General features: G+C 43.4%; 1 protein-coding gene across 3 annotated transcripts in view; it reads right to left on the bottom strand.

Moving 5' to 3' along the window:
• The window catches only part of NCOA6 (nuclear receptor coactivator 6), a 44,317-nt gene that overhangs the window by 5,276 nt on the left and 15,946 nt on the right, over positions 1-23,095 (bottom strand). For 2 of the 3 annotated variants that reach the window (XM_062505355.1, XM_062505354.1), the window contains 9 exons: positions 22,867-22,989; positions 21,339-21,467; positions 19,680-20,492; positions 16,852-16,998; positions 14,782-15,901; positions 8,965-9,086; positions 5,026-8,055; positions 3,435-3,503; positions 1,568-1,604 (listed from right to left, as the gene is read on the bottom strand). In XM_062505355.1, the coding sequence (XP_062361339.1) occupies positions 1,568-1,604; positions 3,435-3,503; positions 5,026-8,055; positions 8,965-9,086; positions 14,782-15,901; positions 16,852-16,998; positions 19,680-20,492; positions 21,339-21,467; positions 22,867-22,989 (5,590 nt within the window). The remainder of the gene's footprint in view (positions 1-1,567; positions 1,605-3,434; positions 3,504-5,025; positions 8,056-8,964; positions 9,087-14,781; positions 15,902-16,851; positions 16,999-19,679; positions 20,493-21,338; positions 21,468-22,866; positions 22,990-23,095) is intronic. The other variant, XM_062505356.1, reaches the window with a different exon arrangement.

Genomic DNA, 23,095 nt, shown 5'->3' with positions numbered 1-23,095 from the left:
GACCCCCAGAGGGAAGCAAACAGCCGTCACCACCTGAAGTTCACTTAGTACAAGTCATTTTTACAGATTCTAGTGACAAAATCCAGAGCTGGGATTATCTCATAGCAACCAGCACATCACTTCCCTCCTTTTATACAAGGAAATCAAGTTACTCCAAGTGAAAATATTTCTAGTGGTTTATGGGTTGCAAGGTTCCCCTAAGGTTTTAAAGGTTTTCAATGGCTTTAAATGAGAAGAAGTTTAGATTAGATATTAGGGAGAAATTGGCACAGGTTGCCCAGAGCAGCTGTGGCTGCCCCATCCCTGGATGTGTCCACGGCCAGACTGGACTGGGCTTGGAGTGACCCAGGATACTGGAAGGTGTCCCTGCCCATGGCAGGGGGTGGAATGAAGGTAAGTTTTAAGGTCCCTTCCCACTCAAACCATCTGTGCTCCTATCAAGGTTTGTCCTGTATGGTTTGACTCCAGGAGCCCAAAGCTGCCCACTTTGTACCAGCCATCACCAGACCGAGTTTGTCTGCAACCTTTCCTTCTTTTCCAGTCTTGCTCAGAAGAGCATCAATCAGAAAAACCCTGAGAATGCCCTTGTGTTAATTTGATGTGCTGCATGAGTTTGGGGATGGTCACACAAGAACACTTCATTTGGAGAATCTGCTCAGCTGCCAATGTCCCACCTTCAGCTTCTTATTAAAATTCTACCCTGAAGAAAACTCACTGTGAAATTTCATCTTGTTTTTGAAAGATGCCAATCCAAATGAAGATAAATACAGGTAAATATTCCATTCAGAGCCATTCCTGATCTGAGGAAATGCATTCCCTCCCTTACAAAGGAAGGCATTGCCTCATCTGAGGAACCCAACAAGGGGCTGCCCCTCTTGCCCTGGCCTAGGGGGTCACTCCACCCATGAGGACAGTGTCCAAAACCCGTCCAGCTGTGCCAGCACCGTTAGCCAAAAACCTCCCCAGGGGCCCTCACTGCCAACTGAGAGCCTGGGGTATTCAGAATCTTCCAAGTACATCTTGGAAACTGTATTTTCTTCTGACAGAACACAACCATTTGTAATAATATCTTTTAATTACCAAATGTCTTAACCAGGACAACATGAAGTTTCTACCTGACTTTCTTATCAAGTTTTGGCAGAGTGTTAACAAAGAGGAAAACTGCTGAAAACAGTTGAAAACAATCCTCAAGGCAGAAGAACAAACTTTTGAAATATCTCCTTTCAGAAAACAAAAATTCACACGGCAGCTAAGGTGCAGACTTTGGGGGGTTAATTTTGATTTGCTGTGCAACCATCAAGTCCCTTCCAGGCCATGAAACATCCAGGCCTCAAAGGATGAGAGGAAGCATTGCCCAAAGCACAAACTAAAGGAAAAGGTTACCTTGTATTCATTGCATTTCAGCAATGGTTTGGAACATTCAGCTGGCCTGATTTCTTAGCAGGAAGAAAAGGATATGGGCAAGAAAATGAAAAGCAGTAACAGAGGTTGAGAGATTAAGCAAAGAGAAAGGCACTTCCTCCCACAAAAGCTATATCTACTCTGAATCTACAAACTATCTCCTTACCTTTGACCAGCAACTACTGCAGCATTTGTCTCAAGTTCTACAAAAGAAAAAGATAATTTTAAAGTCTGCTGTAGAGGTACATACCTGCTGACAAGGCATGACTAGCTCACATTTTTCTATCACGTATTAGATATGCTTCTCTCAAAGCAAAGCAAGCCAAAATACCACACTGGCGAAGTGCTTGGTCTTCAGGACACTGCAGTCAGCTAAGACAGGGAAAAGTTAAAGCCCTGCAGAAGAAAACTGTAGAGAAACTCCCTGGCTACACTCTTCTCCCTTTTTAAACTTAATTTCTGAACAGCTTATTTCTACTAAACCTTCCAGGTTTTATTAACTTTTTAAACCTTAAAAGTATCCATCTGGCTCTATTGTGCATGTAAAAATTTGCTTAACGCAGGTGCCTCTCACAGCAATATCTTCTAATAACAACTTTCTGAAGCCCAGTTGTACAGAACTGGAAAATATCTCAGGGGAGATGATGCAAAGAGAAGTCTGACCTGTTTTCTCTCGCAGTGATTTTGTACATAGAGGTCAGGTTTCCTCTGGAATTTTCACCTCAGTAAACAGGTCTCTTTTTCAACACATAGAATGTCAAGTCTTTTTACTTGACTGTCCTTTAATTCTTTCCACATCCACTGTATCCTTTGTTGAGAGGGAAGACCTATTCCTAAACACAGGCCCTCTCATGAGGAACTGCCAGAGATTTAGGGATTACCATTGCAATGTCATGGATGAACTCCCTGTACTGTGTCCCACTGTCCAGCTCAATTCCCCCATCAAACTTGGGGCCAGTGGGACACAAACTGGGGCTTTGCCTTTGACAGCAGTTTAGGCCCCAAAGTTTGCTAGAATGTGCACAATGAATAATAGAGGCATTAAAAAAGTAAGAGAATGGGTAATGTCTGTCCTCCAAGGATGAATTTGCAGTGGTGGAACATCAGCATCTTTGGTGTAAATGGATACAGCACTGTCTGAGAAAAACAGACATCTTGGCAACAAAGGAAGAACAGACTAAGCAATGAAAGGAGTTACCTTTCTTCCCACCCAAAATTTAAACCAGCAGCAAAAAAATGGATAGCATCAGTGCTTCCCCCAGCAGGAACCCCCAGTACAGTCACAGCAGCACAGGGCAATGAGTCAGGTGTGAAAAAACAAGGGTGTGTGACCACCTTGGAAATTCAAAGAAAACAATTTCATACAATTTTTACTTTCTGAAAACCCTATTTCTAATCAGATTAGAGATGGCAAATGGATGGAGAGTAACACTTCCCGTAAGTAAGCCCACATCGATATGTTTTTCCTACTCAACCTGGGAATTACTTTTAAAACACCCCAGAACTGAGGGTGAAACACCGTGATAATAGATGGCAACACCATAAAGCCATCTGCCAGGGTTTCATCCTGAAACACTGCTGGGGGGGCATTAAAAGTTGAGCACAAAAAAAAGGATCACAATTCTGAAACACACTCCCAGCATGGCATGAACATATTTCTATATTCGTAAGGGTACAATGAAAGAAATACCCCTCTCATTAGCTCTGCATAGAACTTCCAAATTCAAACATAATGTATTGTTACAAATCCAGTCCCTCCAATTTATAACTGAATATCTAAAATCTTTGGAGATTTTTTCATTTTTTGCTTGACCCCATCCTGAATCTCCCACAAGGCTTTAGAGACTTCCAAAGCACAATGTAACTAGCAAAGAAAAACAATCCCAAAAGCACAAATAATAATAAAAGTTCTACCCAACCCCCAAAACACCTGGTGTGTTAGTGACCACTGAATATGCATTCAAACAAAAACATTTTCAGGTCCAAACATAAAAGACTTCACCTCTATTCTGCTTTTCCAAAGGAAAATTTACCTGTTCTTTGAACAGTACTTTCTGATGTTGCAACTGAACTTTTTTTCTGTGTTAAATGTTGAGAGGATGCTAGAATAAAAGTGGAGGAAAAAAAACATTATTGTCAAAAGGAGTAAAGGAGTTCCTGTTGTGTGATCAGGCTGGTACAAAATGCTTACTCTCCCAGCTGACTGCACTTTGCCCTTTAGAGATGCAATATTTTTAATCTACCTTCCACTTCCCTCCCACGACACACACCTCCCCTTTTTTAAAACAAATTTTAGCAAAACTATCCCAAGCAAGTTTTCTCAAACTAGAATGAGTGATGAAATAAAGTATCACAAACAACATTTTTAAAAGGTAACAGCTTTTCAGCAGACTGCAACATTAAAGGAAATTCTAACATTTCAATAGTTTAGTCTCCTTTTTTTGTAATGTTCATCTCAACGGAGATTCTGGGGGGAAATATTATATTTTTAATGAATCAATGCCCTCACCCTTTCAATTAAAGTGCACAATATGCTCCAGAGTTGCCCTTGAAGGCCTTTGGCAGTAAGATGATGACTTAACCTTTCTTAGGTTGCCAAGTAAAAAAATCAGATGGAAACATAATTTTTGTTGGGCTAGTGCTTTCTAGTCTTCTATGTGATAGTAAACTTAACAAAGAACAAGAAGACAAAAAGTTTAACATTCCTGCTTAAAGATTTTCACTTCCTAGAAAGCCAGAATTCCTTCTGTGAAGCTCAAAGGAAGCTTCCATTTTCCAGTGGCATACAGCTATGACATATAGCCAGGGGGAAAGTTACACTGAGGCTGAAGTTTTCAGTCAGTTCCCCTGACTTCTGTGGATTTTATCATCCATCATTTTATCTTCTGCGTCTAATTCATATTGAACAGCACAACATTCACTCAGCTCACTTCAAGAGTGATAGGTTTATATCCACACCAGATACAATACATTAAAACTGGCATCAAGAAATAGCATCAATGTCATATATAAAGCCTGCCAGATGGTCAAATTAAAATAGCAATGCTCAGATGTTTGCAAACTGAATGCAATTAACTTTTTAATTAATTTCTCTGAAATAAGCATTTAAGTTTTTCCCTAGGCAAATGAAGGTTTGGTGTGGGTTGTGTTTTTAATTCTGTTCTAGAGGTTATTCAGCAATTTCCCTAGAGGATGAAGGTTATTCAGAGAGGGAAATAGTATTATTAGGATTAATTCAAAATATCATAATTAAGTCAATAAATTGAAATAATTTACAAAATAAAAAGACTGTGGCAAGACCAAAGCAGAATACCAGTGTATCTGCCAGTATAAAAGGGACCTCAAGTATTTGCTATAACTGATACATCCACTTTTCCTCCTTGCTTCCAACAGTTACACAAAGTTACAGAATCATATGTTCATGACAAATACCCCACTACTAAATCAGTAAATGGAAAGCGAAATAAAACATCTGGACCTCTAATCCTGGCGAATGCAAGTGTATCACTCAGCTGCTGGAAACAAAAAAGCAGCTGTCAGCTGCGGCTGCAGCGCCGGGAGAGCAGCCCCTGGGATGTCCCGGAGCCACCTTCGTCCCTCCGCGCCCCGCTGCCCCGCACTCACCTGCGCTCTGCAGCAGCTCCGGGGGTGCTGCGGACTTCTCCTCGGCCCCGGCGCTCCCGCTCGGCTCCGGGACCCCGCCGGGGGTGGCGCCGCTGGCGCCGGGGCCCGCGGGCTCCGGGGCTGCCGGGGGGGCTCCGGCCGGAGGGGCTGCGGCAGGAGGGGCTCCGGCCGGAGGGGCTGCGGCAGGAGCGGCTGCGGCAGGAGCGGCTGCGGCCGGAGGGGCTGCGGCCGGCGACGCGCAGGAAGGAGCGGGCGCCGCGGGGCTGAGGTTCGAGCTGCTGGGCCCAGAAGTGTTCTGTTTTGTAAGACTATGTGCTGGAGATGTCCCGCTTTTGTTATCGAGTTCTGCTGGTGGTTGCTCTGTTCCCAAACTATTTGGGACTGGCGTTTCTAGTCCCTGACCTTCAGTTTCTCCATCCAAAGCATACTGCTCTTCCCCTTTCTCCAGGGAGCTAGTGACCTTCTTGCATGCTTTAGTCAGCAGGAGCTGGCCAATCTTGTCTACCTTTCCCTTTCCCTTGCTGGATGAAACAGGACTGCGTCGGTTCCCAGATCCCGGGCTGCTTGTAAGCAGAGGGGAAACAACAGCTCCCGACTGGGCTGCTGGCACAGGGCACTGCTCACCCGGCCCCGCACCTTGGGAAGTCTCCTCCGGGCTGATGTCCTTGGCCTGCTGAGCAGGAAGCTGGGAATGAACATTGGAAGGAGCTGGAGTGGAAGAAGGCAGTTGGACAGGAGATGCCAAGGGATTCAGAACGAGTGATCTGCTGGTAGGAATACTGGACACAGGACTGGTGGATGAGGTGCTGGGAGGAGTGGGCCCGGAGGAAAACTTGATATTCTGTGGGATATGCAAAGGACCAACAACTGCAACTGACTGAGGCATCAGGCTTGAGTTAGAAGTCATGGGGGCGGCTGGTATTGTGCTGGACTGAGAGCCCTTCATGACTTGGATGATTGAGGATGAGTTTATAAATACAGGCGTGATGAACTGCGGCCGGGCATTGGACTGAGCCACCGACTGTCCCTCTGAAACCATCACTTTGCTCCCCACGCTGGGCATGGTGACAACAGTGGACACTAATGCAGATTGCAAGTGGGATGGCAATGGAGCTGATGTATTAGCAGCGGATGTAATAGGGTTGGAAGTCACAAAAACTGTTATCTGGTTGGGGGGTAAAGGACCTGAAATAGAAGAAGAGCTGACAGGCCTCTGCATTACTGGAGGAACACTCTGTGCCACGCTTGCATTTACTTCTCCCAGTTCCTGGTGCCCTGGGTTTGAACAGGGCTCTTTATTTTGAGGCAGGCTAAGTGAATTAGATGGCTCCTTGCTCAAGGATGAATCCTGCAGTGGGGGAATGACAGCTATCTTCTTCAGCTCCTCACCAGCGGGGACTACTGGTGCCATTTCTAGACCAGTCAGCCCAGGGGGCTTAATGGTCACATTAGGAGCTCCAGAATTGTCAAGAAGTTGACTTAGAGAAGTTGGTGCCTCCCTCATAGCTGGAGATACCATGGCTTTACTTTCCTCCACGACTGGGAGCTTACTGCTATCTAAGGCTTGCCCATCTTTTTTTGCCTGTTCCTCAGGAACCAGCACTTTCATTTCTGAAGTAGGGACACCTTTAAGTTCCACACTGGGCTGGTCCTTGCTGCCTTGGACACCTTGCGCACTCTGACTCTCTGTGTCTTGAGGCACACTAAGGCTCTCCTTATTGTCTTCAGGAATGCCAGTCACAGCAGGTACAGAAACTGCAGGACTCTGGTTACTTAGCATGGAGTTAGTTTGAAAACTTGTGGTCACGGGTGTCGACAAAGAAGAGGGACCAGCCATCATATTTCTCTGTAATTCCATGTTCTGCAAAAGAGATGGATTCTGCTGAGGTGTCAGTGATAATTTAGCTGCTTTTGAATTCTGTCTGCCAGGGCTTGGTGTAGTTTTTCTACTGGATCCAGGACTGGACCTTCGACTATTGCTTGGGCTTGCTCTCTTTGTTCCTCCAGCATTGGTTTGTTTGCCAGAATTAATGACCACACTTTCCAACTTGTGTGACTGTGAGGCAGTAAAACTGGACTGATTGTTAATTGTGAGATTTGATGGGGCTTGTCCAATGGCCTTTAAAGTAGTGGGATTCAGACCCTGCTGATCAAATCCTCTATTGAGATTAGGCCTGGGAGGTAAAGGAATATTGATCTGGGGAGGGAACAGACCAGCAATAGAAGCATTGAGCCTCTCTGGAGACAGGCTAATTTCTGAGGGTTCTGTGCTGGGTGGACGGTTATTAGGAGTCTGAGGGTAATATGGCCTTGGGCTAGCTCTGTTTGGGGTTTTAGGCCTTGAAGTTTGTGATGGGGCAGCAACATTTGGAAAATGGTGTGTAAGAGCACTAGACAGAGAACTAGACTGCTGCTGGGGACTTGCACCTTGGGCAGCTGAAAGTGGGGATGGTCCAGGCTTAGGTCCTGTCATCATTAACTGGTTCTGTGAAACTACTAAATGAGATGTCACGTTATTCTGAGCTCCTGATGCTGGAGGGCCCTCAGCTCCACCTCCTTCTGGAAGAGAGGACACTGATGACACCTCTCTGAGGGGTGAGCTGGAAGGATTCTGTACATTATCTGGATAAACCATTTTTCTTGCATTATTTCCCAGAGGAGGATTGCCTGGCAGGGCCATCCTCTGTTTGTCAGGAGATGGAGGCACGGGCCCAGGCCCCTGGAGGTTCACCATCACTGGCATGTTCCCACTCTGCTGCATTGGCATCCGCTGGGCATCTGGGTTCAGGGGCCCCCTGGGGGGGTGAACCCCCTGGGGTACAGGCAGCCTGACTGATTTGGGATCCTGCTGCATCATCAGCATCATCATCATCTGCTGCTGCTGCTGTGGTGTCTGGGGGGGTGCCTGGCCCTGCTGTGGGGCTGCCTGGGGCTGCTGTTGCTGCTGGGGCTGGGGCTGCTGCGTGTGTGGCATGAGCTGAGGAGGCATCTGCTGAAGTGGCCTTTGCTCCACTGGCTGAGATGGATAACCTAAGGCAACAGGATGACACAAGCGTTACAACCAACCAAAGATCAGAGGAAGCAGAATTTCTGTAACAAACAGGATTGGATAAAAAGAACAGCCTGGAGTGTGTTTATCTTGGATGAGAGTCATGTGAACAAGACAGGCTTTACAAACAAAGCCAAAGATTTAACTTAATTCATAAACATAGTTTTACTTAATGTATGACTTGCATGAGATTTAACTGGAGATCTCTTAGTGTACTGTATCAGCTAGTAACCCAGGTTCACACCATCTGACAAGTCTTTGCAACTGTCCGTGGGCTTCCTTTCACTAACAAATGCAGAGTTGGACTTTCACTAATTATTACTCCTTAAAACTAGCTTCAGATTTTGACAGCCTCCATGAATCATGGGCCAGCACACCTGCCATAGACCTGACATTTTCTTGAGTACACAGTAAAATCTGCCATGTATTACTCGGCCAAAAACACACTAAGAATCCCCCGTGTGGTTTATAATATAAATCATATTGCAGAGTTTAAATTTAATCCTCTCTATATTCAAAGGATCATTCCAACTACAACAACTGCTTCTTTTCAAAAATCAGCTATTGGTCAATGCTAAATTTTTAAGACATCAGTCTGTGCTGCAGCTAGAAATACAACATTTTTATAACATCAGTCATGTTACTGCTGAATAATGCTACAGTACAGTACAGTATAATACTTGCAGGATGATAAATGAGAATGGGGCCACCTCTTCATTTTGAGCTAACCCAAAGAAAACACTAAAAAAAGATACCAATTACTTTACTAGGAGGAAAAAAGGTTTGAACTTGAATGTGTGATAGCATAAATAAGATAGAACTGTCACACAGATCATAAAAAGTTTTCCTATAGTTATTACATTCAGATAATCACAGAAAAATCCTACTACCTGGTGGCCTACTTGCAAAATCTGAGAGTTTAGGACCTGACTTATCTAAATTCATTCCTTGGTCTCCAGACATCGACGACTGATCACTCTCCTCCAGGCCAGCTGAACGTGATTCTGAAGAACTGAAAGAAAAATAATTGCAGTTAAGATCCAGCCCCTACATCAGTGTTTGATTTCTGCTTCTACAACTAAGTACTCAAGTAATTAATTCCTAGCACTCTCCACAGACCTGGAATAACCCACTGAAATGCTACTGGTGTAACTTGCCAGACTGGAACACACACACCAGGTCTGTGTATAGTCACTGCCTTAAGTACTACTGAAAAGGAAACAAGTCGCCTGGTGCTCTGTTGATCTTAAAACATTTATTTCTACCATGAATCTGAGCTGTATAATTAAGAATGCCAATGGATATTTCAGATGATAGAGCTACATATATTCCATCTAAACTAAGCAGGCTTTCCTATGACATCTGTATGGATAAGCAAGTGCGATGGGTAGATGCACTTTAAATTTATTTTAATGGTAGCACCTTTTCTTCCAGTAAGGCACCCAGAAGTGACTCACTCAGGATATCCAAGACTTCTGATAACACCACAGCACAAGTGCATTGACATGTCAGGCATTGCAGTCACCCTCCAGAGCACAGACCTGTGTGGTACTGGGGCTCTGATCACACTTACAGAGTGTCTGGGTTGGAAGGGACCTTAAAGCCCATCTCATTCCACCCCCTGCCATGGGCAGGGACACCTTCCATTATCCCAAGCTGTTCCAAGCTCTGTCCAACCCGGCCTTGGGCACTTCCAGGGATCCAGGGGCAGCCACAGCTTCTCTGGGCAGCCTGTGCAAGGGCCTCACCTCCCTCACAGGGAACAATTCCCTCCCAATATCCCATCTAACCCTGTCCTCTGGCAGTAGGAAGCCATTCCCTTGTCCTGTCACCCCAGTCCCTTTTCCAAAGTCCCTTTCCAGATTTCTTGGAGCCTCCTTAAGCACTGGAAGGGTCTCTGAGCTCTCCCTGGATCCTCTTCTCCAGATGAACATCCCCAGCTCTCCCAGCCTGGCTCCAGAGCAGAGGGACTCCAGCCCTTGGAGCATCTTTGTGGCCTTCTCTGGACTCTCTCCAAAGGAGTGTCCTTGTGCCTCAGGTTTGGAGGCAACTCTGCAGGTTGGGGTCTCACCTGAGTGGGATAGAATCCCCCCAGACCTGCTGCTCACAATGGGGGATCAGCACAGCACTCAGTGGGGTTCTGGGCTGTGAGTGCACACTGCTGGGTCATACTCAGTTTTTCATCCATCAGCACCCCCCAAGGTATCTGATGCTCCAGGAGACTCTATAGGACAATTTAAAATTGTCCAGACTCAATGCCCAATACTTTGACTAAATCAAGACAACTTTTGCAGACTTATAAAAACCCCAAGTTTCTATAGAGAACAATATGGTCAGAGGATGTAAAACAAATAGGGATGAAGAGCAGAACTAAACTGCTTATCACCTTCATGAATATATGAAGGTTATGGGAAGTTTTATGTAAGAAAAGCTCTAAGCTAAAATTAAAGACATCAAAAAAGTGTACTTCCAATAAACAGAGGCAAAACTACGCAGAGATGCCATGGGTAAAAGCAAGACTTTCAGCAAGATAAGAATTTGAAATACATAACTTTGGGGAGATCTATCCTACTAAATTTACTTTCTGGCATGTGTAAAGCTGACACAAAGCATGTAGACACCCAGGAGACACCCTGGCCTATCCTAATGTTCTATCAGCTACTGAATCAACATTCAAAAGGCTGCATGTGACTGGAAATCCCTGAATTTTTGTGGGTCAAAACTGGAGAGAACATACTCCAAGGGAGAAGAAAGGTGGAAAAAGGGCAAACACAAAACTGTTCCAGCCACTGATGCTGAGGGCAAGTACTGTCAAGGAAAGCACCTGGAGTGCAATGCTGTGTCTAATCCAGCACACCACCAATTTTTGTGATGCAGATGGTGTAGGCTTGCATGCCTCCACCAATAAATTTGATGAAAACTAGCAAAATGCAGAGATATGCCCCAGAGCATTATATTAACAGCCACAAACAAACAAAAATTCTGGCAGCAAAATCACCCAGAAAAGCTGGTCTGTGGTGCAGGTGCCAGCCACGTGAACTGAAAGAATGCCTAAAATTGTGAATGCAATCTCAAATTTGTCAATGTCACTGTTTATTGATAATGGTGGGAGATTAAAAATGCTACAGTTAAAGTTCAGCTCGAGGCTGATACACAGCATCACTGCAGAGAGAGGTTTAACCCAGAAAACAAACCTGGTACACAGTGCATCCTTAGCAAACACCTCCTGCCAGATGGGTCTGTGCAAATCTGGCAGAAAAGATCCAAACTTGGTTTGCCAGCAAAGAACAGCTATGGTAAAGAAGTCTGCTTCTATCATTGCTGGAAAATTTAAACATCAACTGAATCTCAAATGTAGCTGAAATTCACCGGGCACATTTCGCAAAAATCACTTGTGAAAAATAACCAGAATATGAATAGCAAGATGTTTGTATGAGGGACTAAATATTCCATATTTATTCTTCTTTTCTATTGCTCTAGATGTAAAAAAATATATGAGTAACTGCACACCAGGTACAGTCTGGACTGTCATCAGCAGTACTTCTGCTCTACCGGCTGCACTCTGAGGTACAACCTTCAGATACAAATCCCTCACCAGAGCAGAGAGAGAACTCCAGGAAAACCCAAATCAAGCAAATCAAAGAAGGTGGCAGCTTGGTCCTAAGGAGAGCAAAGCTAAAAACAGGTGTGGCAGAGGCAGCCCGGCCCAGGACAGCAGCTCTGGGGGGTCCAGGGAGGTTCCTCCGCTGCTGCTGAGTGAGGGCATTTCCCAGCTCTGCAGGAGACTGGCAACCCCAGCCCTGCAGTGAAATCCTCCAAGTTCGGCTGGGAAAAGCTTCTTTGTCCTGCAATGCTGTCACCACCTGCACTGGACACTGCAGCCTGAGTGGCAGCACTGGGAATGACCTCCCACAGTGGATTATTTCTGTTCTACCGGTGCACAGGATGTTCGTGGTCTGTGCACAGGGGAACATTAAAGACCTGCTTGTTAGTGCATGGATTCAATAGAATTAACCAAACCCTTTTATCCACAATGCCATTCCATCTAGCATCTTGTTCCTCAGTTTACATCCCACTACCCACAGTCTTCAGGTTCAGCACGCAGATGCAAACACTTTTAAACAACCAAAATGTCCTGGGTTTCATTCTAGTGTAAAGTTGCTCAATTAAGCAAACCCTTGAAACTATTTTAAACTCAGCTGAATAAACTCTTTCAATAGCTACTTACTCTATTTGCATTCCAACATGACTGCAATCCATATTACTAATTGTACTTTTGTAACTATGCTATGATTTTTCAGCAATTATTTCTTTTTAGTGTATTTATCAAATTAGCTGCATTTCCACAAAAGGTTTGGTGCTCTGAATTCTAAAATTTCTGAGGAAGAATGACAGAGAGGAAGTGGAGATGAAAAGCATTCTATTTGATTCTGATGCAAGAGAAAGTGATCCAAATCAGATTTCATTCCTGCCAATTCCAAAGCAGGAAACTGCTGAGTTTGCCAGCGATGTGAGGGAAGCTGAGACTGAGGGAGGCAGGAAGGTGTTACAGCCAGCTCTCACTGTAGTCTCCCTCTTTTTGCTGGAGAACAAACTCAGGAACTTTTGTAAGAACAGCTCCCTTCTTAGTGCTTCTGCAAGGATCAAATACTGATATAGTGCACATAGAACCAAAATGCTCATCCATATCAGAACAACATTCTGGTTCCTTCATTAATTACACCGAGAAATCTGATTCAAAGCCTTATTTAGGAGCTGGAATTGAGCTGTCATAGCTCATTAGAAAAGCTGAAATTGAGATTTCTTCTACTGTGAAAACTTTTTAATAAGTAAATAGTCTTGTGAGGTTTTGCAAGCTCAGAGGAAGAGCTTTATAAGACACATTTATTGATATGCCCGGGCCACACTAAGGCTGGGTGCTCATCAGTAAGACCAGTGAAAACAAAATCATAAGATGAATTTTCTTTAAGGATTAATGAATGTTTTTTTCAGAAGGTGATGCCAACTCATCTGCTCCCTCTGAATGCTCTGTCACTTCCACAGCAAGGCACTTGCTACAGCAGCAGTTACCATTGTTTTACTGGAATCTATTTGGATGGAGGAACTGGCATCTGTGTTAGGTTTCCAAGTCACCCCAAAGCTGCAGACTGGCCACACACTTGGTGCTAGCCAAGTTACTTTGCCCAGGTTTCCACATCTGGCCACAGACTGTGTCCTCCTCCAGCTGTAATCTGAGATCACTCAGCAGCACTGAGGACCTGACAAGCCATACCATGACTGTATACAACTATCCAGGAGAGGCTTGAAAAGCTTTTTTCCAAGGCCTATTAAATTAGCATGCTTTGCTTTACCTTACAGCATTTCTGCATTTTATTTTTGTACTAGTTAAGCCAATTAATGTTTGCCACAAAAGATTACTTGCTATAGATGATGTGAGTTTTTCAGTCCACAATTAAAATGTCCATGAGATTATTAACTCAATCTTCATGAAGGAATCTTGACACTGCAGAAAATGCAGGCTGGGGCTACACACTGAATAACCAAATGAAAAGTTTAAATATTGAACAGTTGCTCAGTACTTGATGCCATCTTCTCTTTGCACTGAACTGAACATATGTCCCTAGGAAAGGCAGGTTAAAAAAGTAATTATTGAAAGGGGCCAGACTGGTGGAACTAGAGCCACACCAGGAGCTTCATGTGCTATTGCCACCTTTTTGTTTAGTTCTAATAAATTAATTTTGATATCTGGATATTTCCGAGTTATAATTTTCTGTGCATCTTTTTTTCATTTTTCCCATTTTTCCCTGATGGAAAACAATCCCCCCAAGTACCATCAGGTGGGTTCCTGTTAATTCCCCATGGCTCATCTGCAGCATCAGGGTAATTAAATAAAATATATCTGCCTTCACCATTTGAGCTGAATAATGGCACAGCAGCAGCAGCTACCACCCTGTGTTGGGTGAGAGTGAACTGTCAATGGCAAATGCTTACAGGGCATCTGGACAAGAAAGAATAGGCTGGCCAAAGCAGGAAGAGATTCTGCAATCCTGTATTTTCACTAAAGACACATTAAGTCATTATCTTTCAATCTTTTCTACTGTCCTCCTCCCTCTCAAGAGCTGTGGTTTTGGTTTTTTTCCCTTCCTAATCTCTGCTGGGCCAGGAAGACCCGCACTGCTTGGATTTATTAATCTCATACCCAGAAAGTATCACATTCTTCCCTCTAAAGTCTAGCTGCAGCTTCAGCTAAGAGAGAAGACCAGCTCAATTGCAGACAGAAATGTGTCAGGATATGTACATGATTCAGGAAACAACCCCCCAAAATCTGTCCTGCACATGTTATATAGAGGCTTCTAGTTCTTTTGACCGTACTTCCCACCCTTTGATCGTGGCTGTCAGAGTGCTTTAAAAAAGGCAGCCTCCTCTTCCAAGTGCTGTGGCACCATGGGCCACATGCTAAACTTCCTTCACCCAGTAAAGGTAAGGAACAGTGCTGGTAGAATTTGGTTTATAACTGAGTTTGGATATTTGCATGTTACTTTTAATATTGAACAAACATTCCAGTGACAGACTCTTGAGAGAAACTACTACAACATGAATAAAATACAAGTCCTTTCTCACCCATTACTTGCTGCTAAAATACTGACAAGATGCCCTGTGGAGTTTCTTCATGCCCCTTATAAAAAACACTGTAATATTAAACCTACGTTGTTTGTTCTAGTTGTTGATTATTTTTCTTCTTCCTTGGAGGCTTCTTCTTCTTTGGCTTGTTGGCATTCTGGTTATTCTGTTTGTTGTTCACACCAAAGTGCCCTGCTGAGATATCACTCTGGAGAAGGTTAACCAAGAGGGGACTTGTGAGTGTCACATCTTTATTGACAGGAAACACAGGGTTCTGCCCACAGGAAACCTGATTCCCATTGGGAGTTCCACTAAACCCTGTATTGAAAGGCAGCCCATGGCCAGAGAAATGACTCCCTGAAGCATTGTTATTTCCTTGCACTCCTTGCATATGAGAAGGCACCATGTTTGGCTGCTGCACAGGAACCTCAGGTAACATCTGTGTCAAGTTCCCATCATTGTTTGTTGTGGTGGCAGTATCCCCAAGTTGCTGAGAGATGTGAGAACCAGGTCCAGTGGGTCTTAAAACTTGCCCTTGAATTCCCATCACCTGAGAAGGATTCCCATTCACGGGGCCTTGCTGTGCCATCATCTGCCCAGCGAACTGCACCATGTTTCCTTGCATGTTTGGGGTTGGTCCTCTCATCAGTTGAGCTGGCCCCGTCATAACATTGGACTGGTTTTGAGTATTAAAAGGCTGTTTATTTCCTTGCATCTGAGTGGTCATCATCTGTTCCATCATTGAGTTTTGCTGTAGCATGACCTGGCCCTGAGGTCCCATCATCTGATTGTGTGTGGACATTATCTGCTGTCCCTGCTGGGGAATCATCTGTTTGGGTGGAGTTATCCTCTGGGGAGAGGGACCAAGATTTTGGTTCTGAGGTGTCACCATCATTTGGCCTTGTGGCATGAGCTGAGTTCGAGAAAGTATCATCTGGTTTTGAGGGTTCAGCGATCCCTGAGCCTGAATGTTCACCATCTGCCCTTGAGAGGACACGATTTGCTGATGCATCCCCATAAGCTGGGACTGTGGTCCTTGCTGAGGCTGTCCCTGCATGTTGCCCATGTTAACCTGTGGCACCCCACTAGCACCAGCCTGCTGGTTGTTCATATTTCCATGAAGTCCCATTAGATTGGTCTGCATCATATTTGGTGGGCCATGTGCTGCTTGCAGCTGAGTTTGAGAAGGTCCAGATCCTTGGCCACCTTAAGAAAATAAAAAGAAAATACCAATAAGAAACTGATTGGAGTGCTGCAAGAGTTTTCACACTTTTAAATGTTGAGTACTCCAAAATTGCTTTCCTCCCTTTTCCAATAAGCTGGCATATCTTATACATTTACAGTCCTTGGATGCAAAACTTGATGCTACAGATACATGTTAGTTGCCAAAAAAGAATATCATACATCTCAAAATAAACATTTGGACTGGTACTTCCCCTGTACCCCACTGTAGAAGATAGAACAGAAACTTAATTTCAGTTATTATCTGCACCCAAGTTTGAAAATCTTCCATAATGTCACCTAACTCAGCAGAGTAATTCCTTACCAAAATGGGCTTCATACCCTGAGATAACTTTATAAAGGGTTAAAGAATAAATGCACACAGAGTACTGATGAAATTACATCAGGTTATCCATAATCCAGACAAAAGACTAATAATTGAGTGGTTAAATGGAGGGAGACATTTGTGAATTAAAGATTTTATTTTCACACTTTAAGCAGACTTCTGAAATTTTTGAAGGAAGTAATAAATAATCTTTTCAAAGCAGAGCAAGACTATTTCGCTATTCTGCTTCTAAGATAATTATACGTTTGTTTGTTTTTTTCTGGACAAGAAAGAAGTTCCTTTTGTGTTGTCATTTATTACCCCTTGCCTCCAAATTTCAGTGCTACCTTCCATTCAATTTCTCAATAGCTGCTTCTGAAGCCCAGACGCCAGTCCTCATCCATAATAGCTGGGTTTTGAGAAACATGAGCAGCCTTATGCTTTTCTTTTCCCTATCCAGCACTACACCCAGAGCGCTGCTGCAGCCCCAGCCATGGGGAGTTAAACGGTTAATGGCAGGAGTTAAATGGTTTGGGACCTGTGGGACACAGGAAAAGACATTGTGTGCTACAAATGGAAAAAGCTGAGGAATGCCCCAGTGCAGTCAGACCTGTGTGCTGCACGTTCTGGCTGGTTTGCAGCTGTGGCGCTCCGCTGTTGCCCGCTGTTCCTGGAGCTGTGGAGGGCACCTGACCTTGCAGGAAGTTCTGGTTAGCCTGGCCTGCAGGGAACCCCGGGGGGAGCCGCTTGGGCATTCCTGAACATGAGAAATCTCTGATTAGTTAGTATGGAAAATGGGAAGAAAAAAATAGACAAAATCTATAATTGGAGAATACCTTTGAGTCTGTGCTGTCATATGACAGGTTTAGGCAGAAGCTGTTATTTGCCAATATACAAAATCCACCAAAGACATTTATAGTTCTTACCTGTGCAATAATTTGGATCACTGTGACTAACTTCAAACTATAATTTAAGTACAAAACTTACAACCCAGAGAAAGTGAAAAGTCCACATTTGACCTTTTAGAAACTAGAATTTAAAGCAACATGATTTACTGCTTTCTGCTCTACTGCATCTCTTAGCCTCTTACATCCAATGTACACAAACAGAAATAACTGGTATTTTTGTCAGTGATGAAGCTCCTCTCACCAACTCTGACACACCAGATGCATACTCCTTATCAGTGCTGCTGTGTGCACACACTCAAAAGGTCTTTTCATCCCAGAGTGGGCTGAGGAACCCCACAGGTCAGCACATCCAGACCTGCTGCTCATTCAAGTAACTCTGGTCTTCCTGCTGCAAGAGCAAGGAATTCTTTGAGGTCCTTACGTGGCCCAACACCCACACTTTGGTGCATCCAAACATCACTGCTGCCCTTGGACAGAGAGAAAAACCTCCTCTCTATCTGCCAATGTGAGCAGCAGAATGGATGGATTTAAAAGAACACACTTTTTAACTCACTGTCCACACAATGCCTCAGACTTTGAAGCAACCCTGCCCACCACCCCCTTAATTTTCCTGACCCAGTGCCAGAATGTGACTTCAATTCCTCCAGCAGTTACAGCTTTCTTGCACACCTAATTTTACTGTCTGTGCTAATTATCTGGTCTTGGGTAGTAATTAATATTTCAAGGTAATCAAGTCTGTAGGCCAAACACCAAATATATCTGCAAATACAGAAACAGACTTATTGAAACACCACATTACTGGATTCCAGCTTTAGTTCTGCTAAACTTCTAGGTAAGTTTTGCACATGGGAATGCTTGAACTGAAAAAAAAAGAAAGTGTTAGCTTGGCCTATTCCAAATGTGATATAGATTCTGAATTGCTAAATTAGCTGTGTGAAATGCAAAGTGTTTGAATGCATTCATTTACACCAAACCTTTAAATGTAAGGTGGCTTAAAAACTGAACGATCTGTAATGACAAATTAATATATAAATTGCAGCAAATAATGAGCATGCACAGAAGTCAGGCAAAAATCTCAGCAGTGGGAGCAACATAGCTTTGCTGAAACCAAGGAATCCTGTCTTAAAATCACCTGAGGACACAACTTACAGCAAGACTGCTGCTTTTAGCAATACGGTCTACAATATGACCAAATAACATATTTTGATAGTTTATTTCTGGTGTGACTTTTAAATCAAAAAAAATTGAGGTTTGTTTGTAGGAGGTTTCGCTAGGAAGCAGAGCATGGAGATTATACTGGCTAAAGGTCATGGCTAAGATTTCTGATGGGGACATATGACTGCTGAGGCAAAACTATAGGTAAATGTGACTATAATAAATAATGAATGATTGCTTCTAGATGGAGACAAAATAAGATACACCAAGTGTAGGGCAGTGGCAGATCCCAAGAGAACCTTGAAACAGAAAATTAATCTGAATTCAAAGGAGATCTGTGGTACAAACAACGAAAACAAGAAGCTTGTCCAAATCAGTAGACCAAGAAACAGGAATTCCTTGCAGTGTTCAGACAGATTTTGGATGTACAACATGAGAATGCAAGAGACTAGAATGTACTTATATGCGTGTAGGTGGACAAAGAATATGGGCCATATTTTACAAGTACATAAAGAAATATTTCAAAGGCTTAAGCAAGAACTGTTGTATGGGACCTGAGAACAGCAATCCGAGAGGTAGATGAACAAATGAGTGAGCAAAGAGAAGCATGATAAATCTGCACAGAAATACAAAGGGCTCAAGGAGAAAAACCATCAAGGACACAAAAGAGATCCTGGGACTGACAAAAGAAATGTCTTCATAGTTAGAGAAGAGCTTTAGGAGTAGTAAGGAAAAGAAGTGAGTGCATTGGTCCAAAGAGAAAACTAAAAACAACACAGTCAAATGAGAAATTAAAACATCCCTTAACCTCTTTATTTCAGGATAGGGAACAATATTTCAGCATGGCAACAACAGCTCTTGCCTCTTTATATGGGAAGAAACTGATGACAAAGACAGGGTGAAAAAGAAACATCCAGAGCTTAGAAAGGAAGATGCAGAACAATGCCTCACTTCTATAGTAGAAAATGTAAATGGTGACAGAGGAAACTGAAGAGAGAAAAAAAGTGCTTTCATTACACTCTTGCAAAAAATCTTCCCCTTTTCCCCCCAGAAAGAACAACACCAAACCTAAACAAAATCCCCACACCATTTCTAAACATCCTAAGCTTCCTTAAAGGCAACAGAAGAGGTGTCAACAGGACAACTGGCAGTAAAAAGAGCAATGCACACAGCAACTCATCCTTGATGCTTCAGGCATCTCTGACACTGCAGGACAGAGACAGAGCGATGCTGATGTTCATTCACCAACACCCACCTCATACTCCAGTTGATTCTGTCTCATAAAGGATCTTTTCAGAACTAAGAGCAACATTAGTTCTAAACACTTTATATTTCTTTTCCTTTTAAAATAAAAGAAGGTCTCAGTACTTCTTACCTCCTAAACCAGGATGTAAACCTTGTGGACCTTGGTTTTGCTGCTGCATCACCATGAAGTTGGGGGGTAAATTCCCCTGTTGCATCATAGGATTACGACTAGGAGAACTGACAGGCTGCTGGAATCCCTGGGGAAGAGTGTTATTCTGGGGAGGCCTTGGTCCCAGCTGCTGCTGTGTCTGGTTAACAGTTGGAGATGAGGCAGGAGAGCCCTGCTGGAAGGACGAGGGAGAAGAAGCAGGAGACTTGTTGGTCAGGTGGGGCTGTTGTAGTGGTGTAGGAACCCGTGAGGGCCCTCCCTGAAGGCTTTTCATTTGAGGAGCAGTAAACTGGCCAGGATTGCTCATCTGGGGAAAGTTTGAGTGAGCCTGGGAAGCTTGCTGGCTTCCAAAAGGATATGGAGGTGGAGGATGAGTAGGAGTTTGTACTGTTGCTAGAGATGGCCTTGCTTGAAGCTGCTGCTGCATTTGTCCAGGCAACGGGGCCTTTTTCCAACCCTGGTTTACTGTCAATGTACCCAGTGCTCCCTGGGTTGGAGGAGGCTGAAGTGCTCCAGAAGGAAGCTGGTTCCAGCCAGGGGGAACTGGAACCTGTGCTGGTGAAGTGAATGAAGGTCGGATACCCTGCTGAGGCTGCTGATGTGGCTGGGGAGGCCGATTCTGCAACTGCTGCTGCTGCTGTAGCTGAAAGTTGGCTGAGTTCATCTGCCTGTTTACAGGAACTGACTGCATTGAATGCAGCTGGGGAGCTAAAGATCCAGATGGATGATTCTGTTGCTGTATATTTAACCCAGATAAGAGTGGGTCCATTGCATCTAATAAAATAGAAAAGAAAAATAATTTTTTAAAAAACCTATTGCAGACAAAACCCATCCCAAAACAACAAAGGCTAAATTGCTTGCTTGCATTTTCTTACTCTGCATATAAATTCATGTTCCAGAGAAGCCAGGTCTTATCAATTTATATCCTCTAAAATACAGCACAACAGCCCCACAATGCTACAGACTGACATGAGCCTTCTACACACTCAGAACGGCAGAATCACAGAGTATCTCAGCTGGAAGGACCATTGAGTCCAAATCCCTGCTCCGGGCAGCATCACCTAAAATTAAACCACAGGACTAAGAACATCGTTCAGACACTCCCTGAACTCTGTCAGGCTTGGTGCCATGACCACTTCCCTGGGGAATCCATGAAGAATAAACCCTAAAAATTCACAACCACCAGACCCCCCCAAACCTTAACTTACCAGTCTATCTACCCTTCCTGAAAAGGGGGGGGCGGGGGGGTGGTGGGCGGAGGAGGGTGGGAAAGCACCAGAAATATTCCTGCCTCATTGAACTAATCCTTCTCTTACCTTCAGTTAAACATAAAGCTCAGTCATGACAGTTCAAGTGCAAAAATACCATTGCCATTGCTCAACACATTTGAACAAAATACCAAGCAAGGTGGTGACTTATTAGGCACCCAAATTATTTGAAAACATTTAACAGAAAAAGGGGGAAGGGAGGTTTTCACAGAAAGAGTAACTCCCAGAAAGGCTGGGAAAATGCTCCAGAACAATTCTGGAGCACTTTAATGAGTACACACTCAAGCTTGTGTGCTGAAGAATCAAAGTTTAAGAACATTTTCAGATCAGTACTATGACTAAATTTTACCACCTGGCTGTGAGGAAGGCCGAGGTGTTCGTGGCTGCAGCTCAGCACTAGCACCACTTGCCACCATAGAGGAGGTCACATTTCCACCCTGAGACATCATAACAGCTGCAGCGTTGCTCATTCTTATTAAACCTTAAAAAATAAAAATATAAATGATCAAGTCTTGCAGTTACATAGAGAAAAAATTTAGAATTTTTCTTTTAACAAGAAAAAAGTATATTTGCCAGTAAAACATTTCTTTAGACTTCAAGAATTGTTTGTCCAAAATAACCTGAGGACACATCACTCTGTCCAAAAGGCCAGACTCCCTGGTATCAAACAAAAAACTTCAGGCCATGCTGTAGCTCTACAAAACCAAATTTAAAATAAAGTATAAAAGGAAACACTATTGACTCATGAATTAACGTGAGCCTGACCTAGCACTGAAAGCACCAAGTGACAAGATTGTATCAAAGCTGTACATGTAACTCAGGCTTTTGCAAAATCTAAAACTGAAAGTAACTGAGGTGTTGCAAGAGAGAAAAAAAAATATCAATGTTTCACTTCCACAGGCTGTAAGTTTCTAAAATGATTGCTATTGTTGCCCTGTTGGTTATACTCCTGTTGTGTTATTGACCTGCAGACAGGTAATCAAGGCACTGATGGGCACAGTGAGAGTAGAGCCCTTCTTGGAATGTTTTAGTCTTTGTTAAAGACAAAGACTTCACTACTGTTTAATTAGGTTTCTACAAAGTTGAAACGTTCTTTCCATTCCTTCTTCTCAATAGCCACAAATACATCTTAGACAAACTGACCAAAAATGCTCCTGGTTTAATTTTTTTAAATCCTATTTACTAAAATATTAGTTATTTTGCCTTATGAATCAGCTATTCTAATAAATTAGATACTAGCTCTCTTTGTAAAAACTCTTTGTCAAATCTGAGTTTTGTAGTTAAAAATTCCTTATGAATATACAGTGCTCTAAAATACAGTTAATAAACTACACCTTTCCACAACAATTCTTTCTTTATAATCAGATCTCTAAAGTTTACCAGAAAATAAGAAGAGAGTAACAATGACAATGTCCTTAAATGACTGTCCTTCCCATAATTCTAATGGATTTAATCTAAGTCAGTTTATTGCACACTTGTGCACATTTCCATAAAGGGAAGCAAACAGAACACTGAAAATTTGTGCATATTTCAAAGTGAATTCACTACACTCAACTCATCTGCTTCAATAGGCTGTATGTAAAAAAAACCAAACAAACCAACTAAACAACAAAACCCCAAACCTCCACACCCTCAAACTACCCAAAACCAAACCAACTGGACCTGCCAAAAATGACTCCAATGTTTGTGGGACACAGTGCACCCAACAATTCATTTACATAACACAGGACGTGGTTTGACATCATGGAACAAGAACAGACATTAATTTAAACGGCAATTAGAATTCTGCAAACAATAGCTGCTTTAACTAGTGGAGCTTCATTATCCCAGCTAATTTTTGAGTATCTGAAGTGCCACAAAGAAGCTCTGAGGGGATTTACCTTGCCCCCCCTGCATGGGAAATCCCGTGTCCATGCGCATGGCGGTGCTTGATCCCAGGGGCCCGTTGATCCGCACATCCTGGCTCCTGCTCTGGGCTAAAGCCAAGTTGATAGCACCTTCCCCTAAAGTTGGGGTGAACAGAAGAGACAAAGAAGCAGAACGCAGACATTTGGAAAAGGACATTTAAGAGATGCCCAGGAAAGGAAGAACAGGCATCACCTCCACTGT

This window comes from Cinclus cinclus, chromosome 18 (assembly GCF_963662255.1).
Source record: "Cinclus cinclus chromosome 18, bCinCin1.1, whole genome shotgun sequence".
In the NCBI taxonomy this organism is placed as follows: Eukaryota; Metazoa; Chordata; class Aves; order Passeriformes; family Cinclidae; genus Cinclus; species Cinclus cinclus.
The sequence above is the reverse complement of the archived record's forward strand: the minus strand, read 5'-3'. Positions and strand labels throughout refer to the sequence as shown.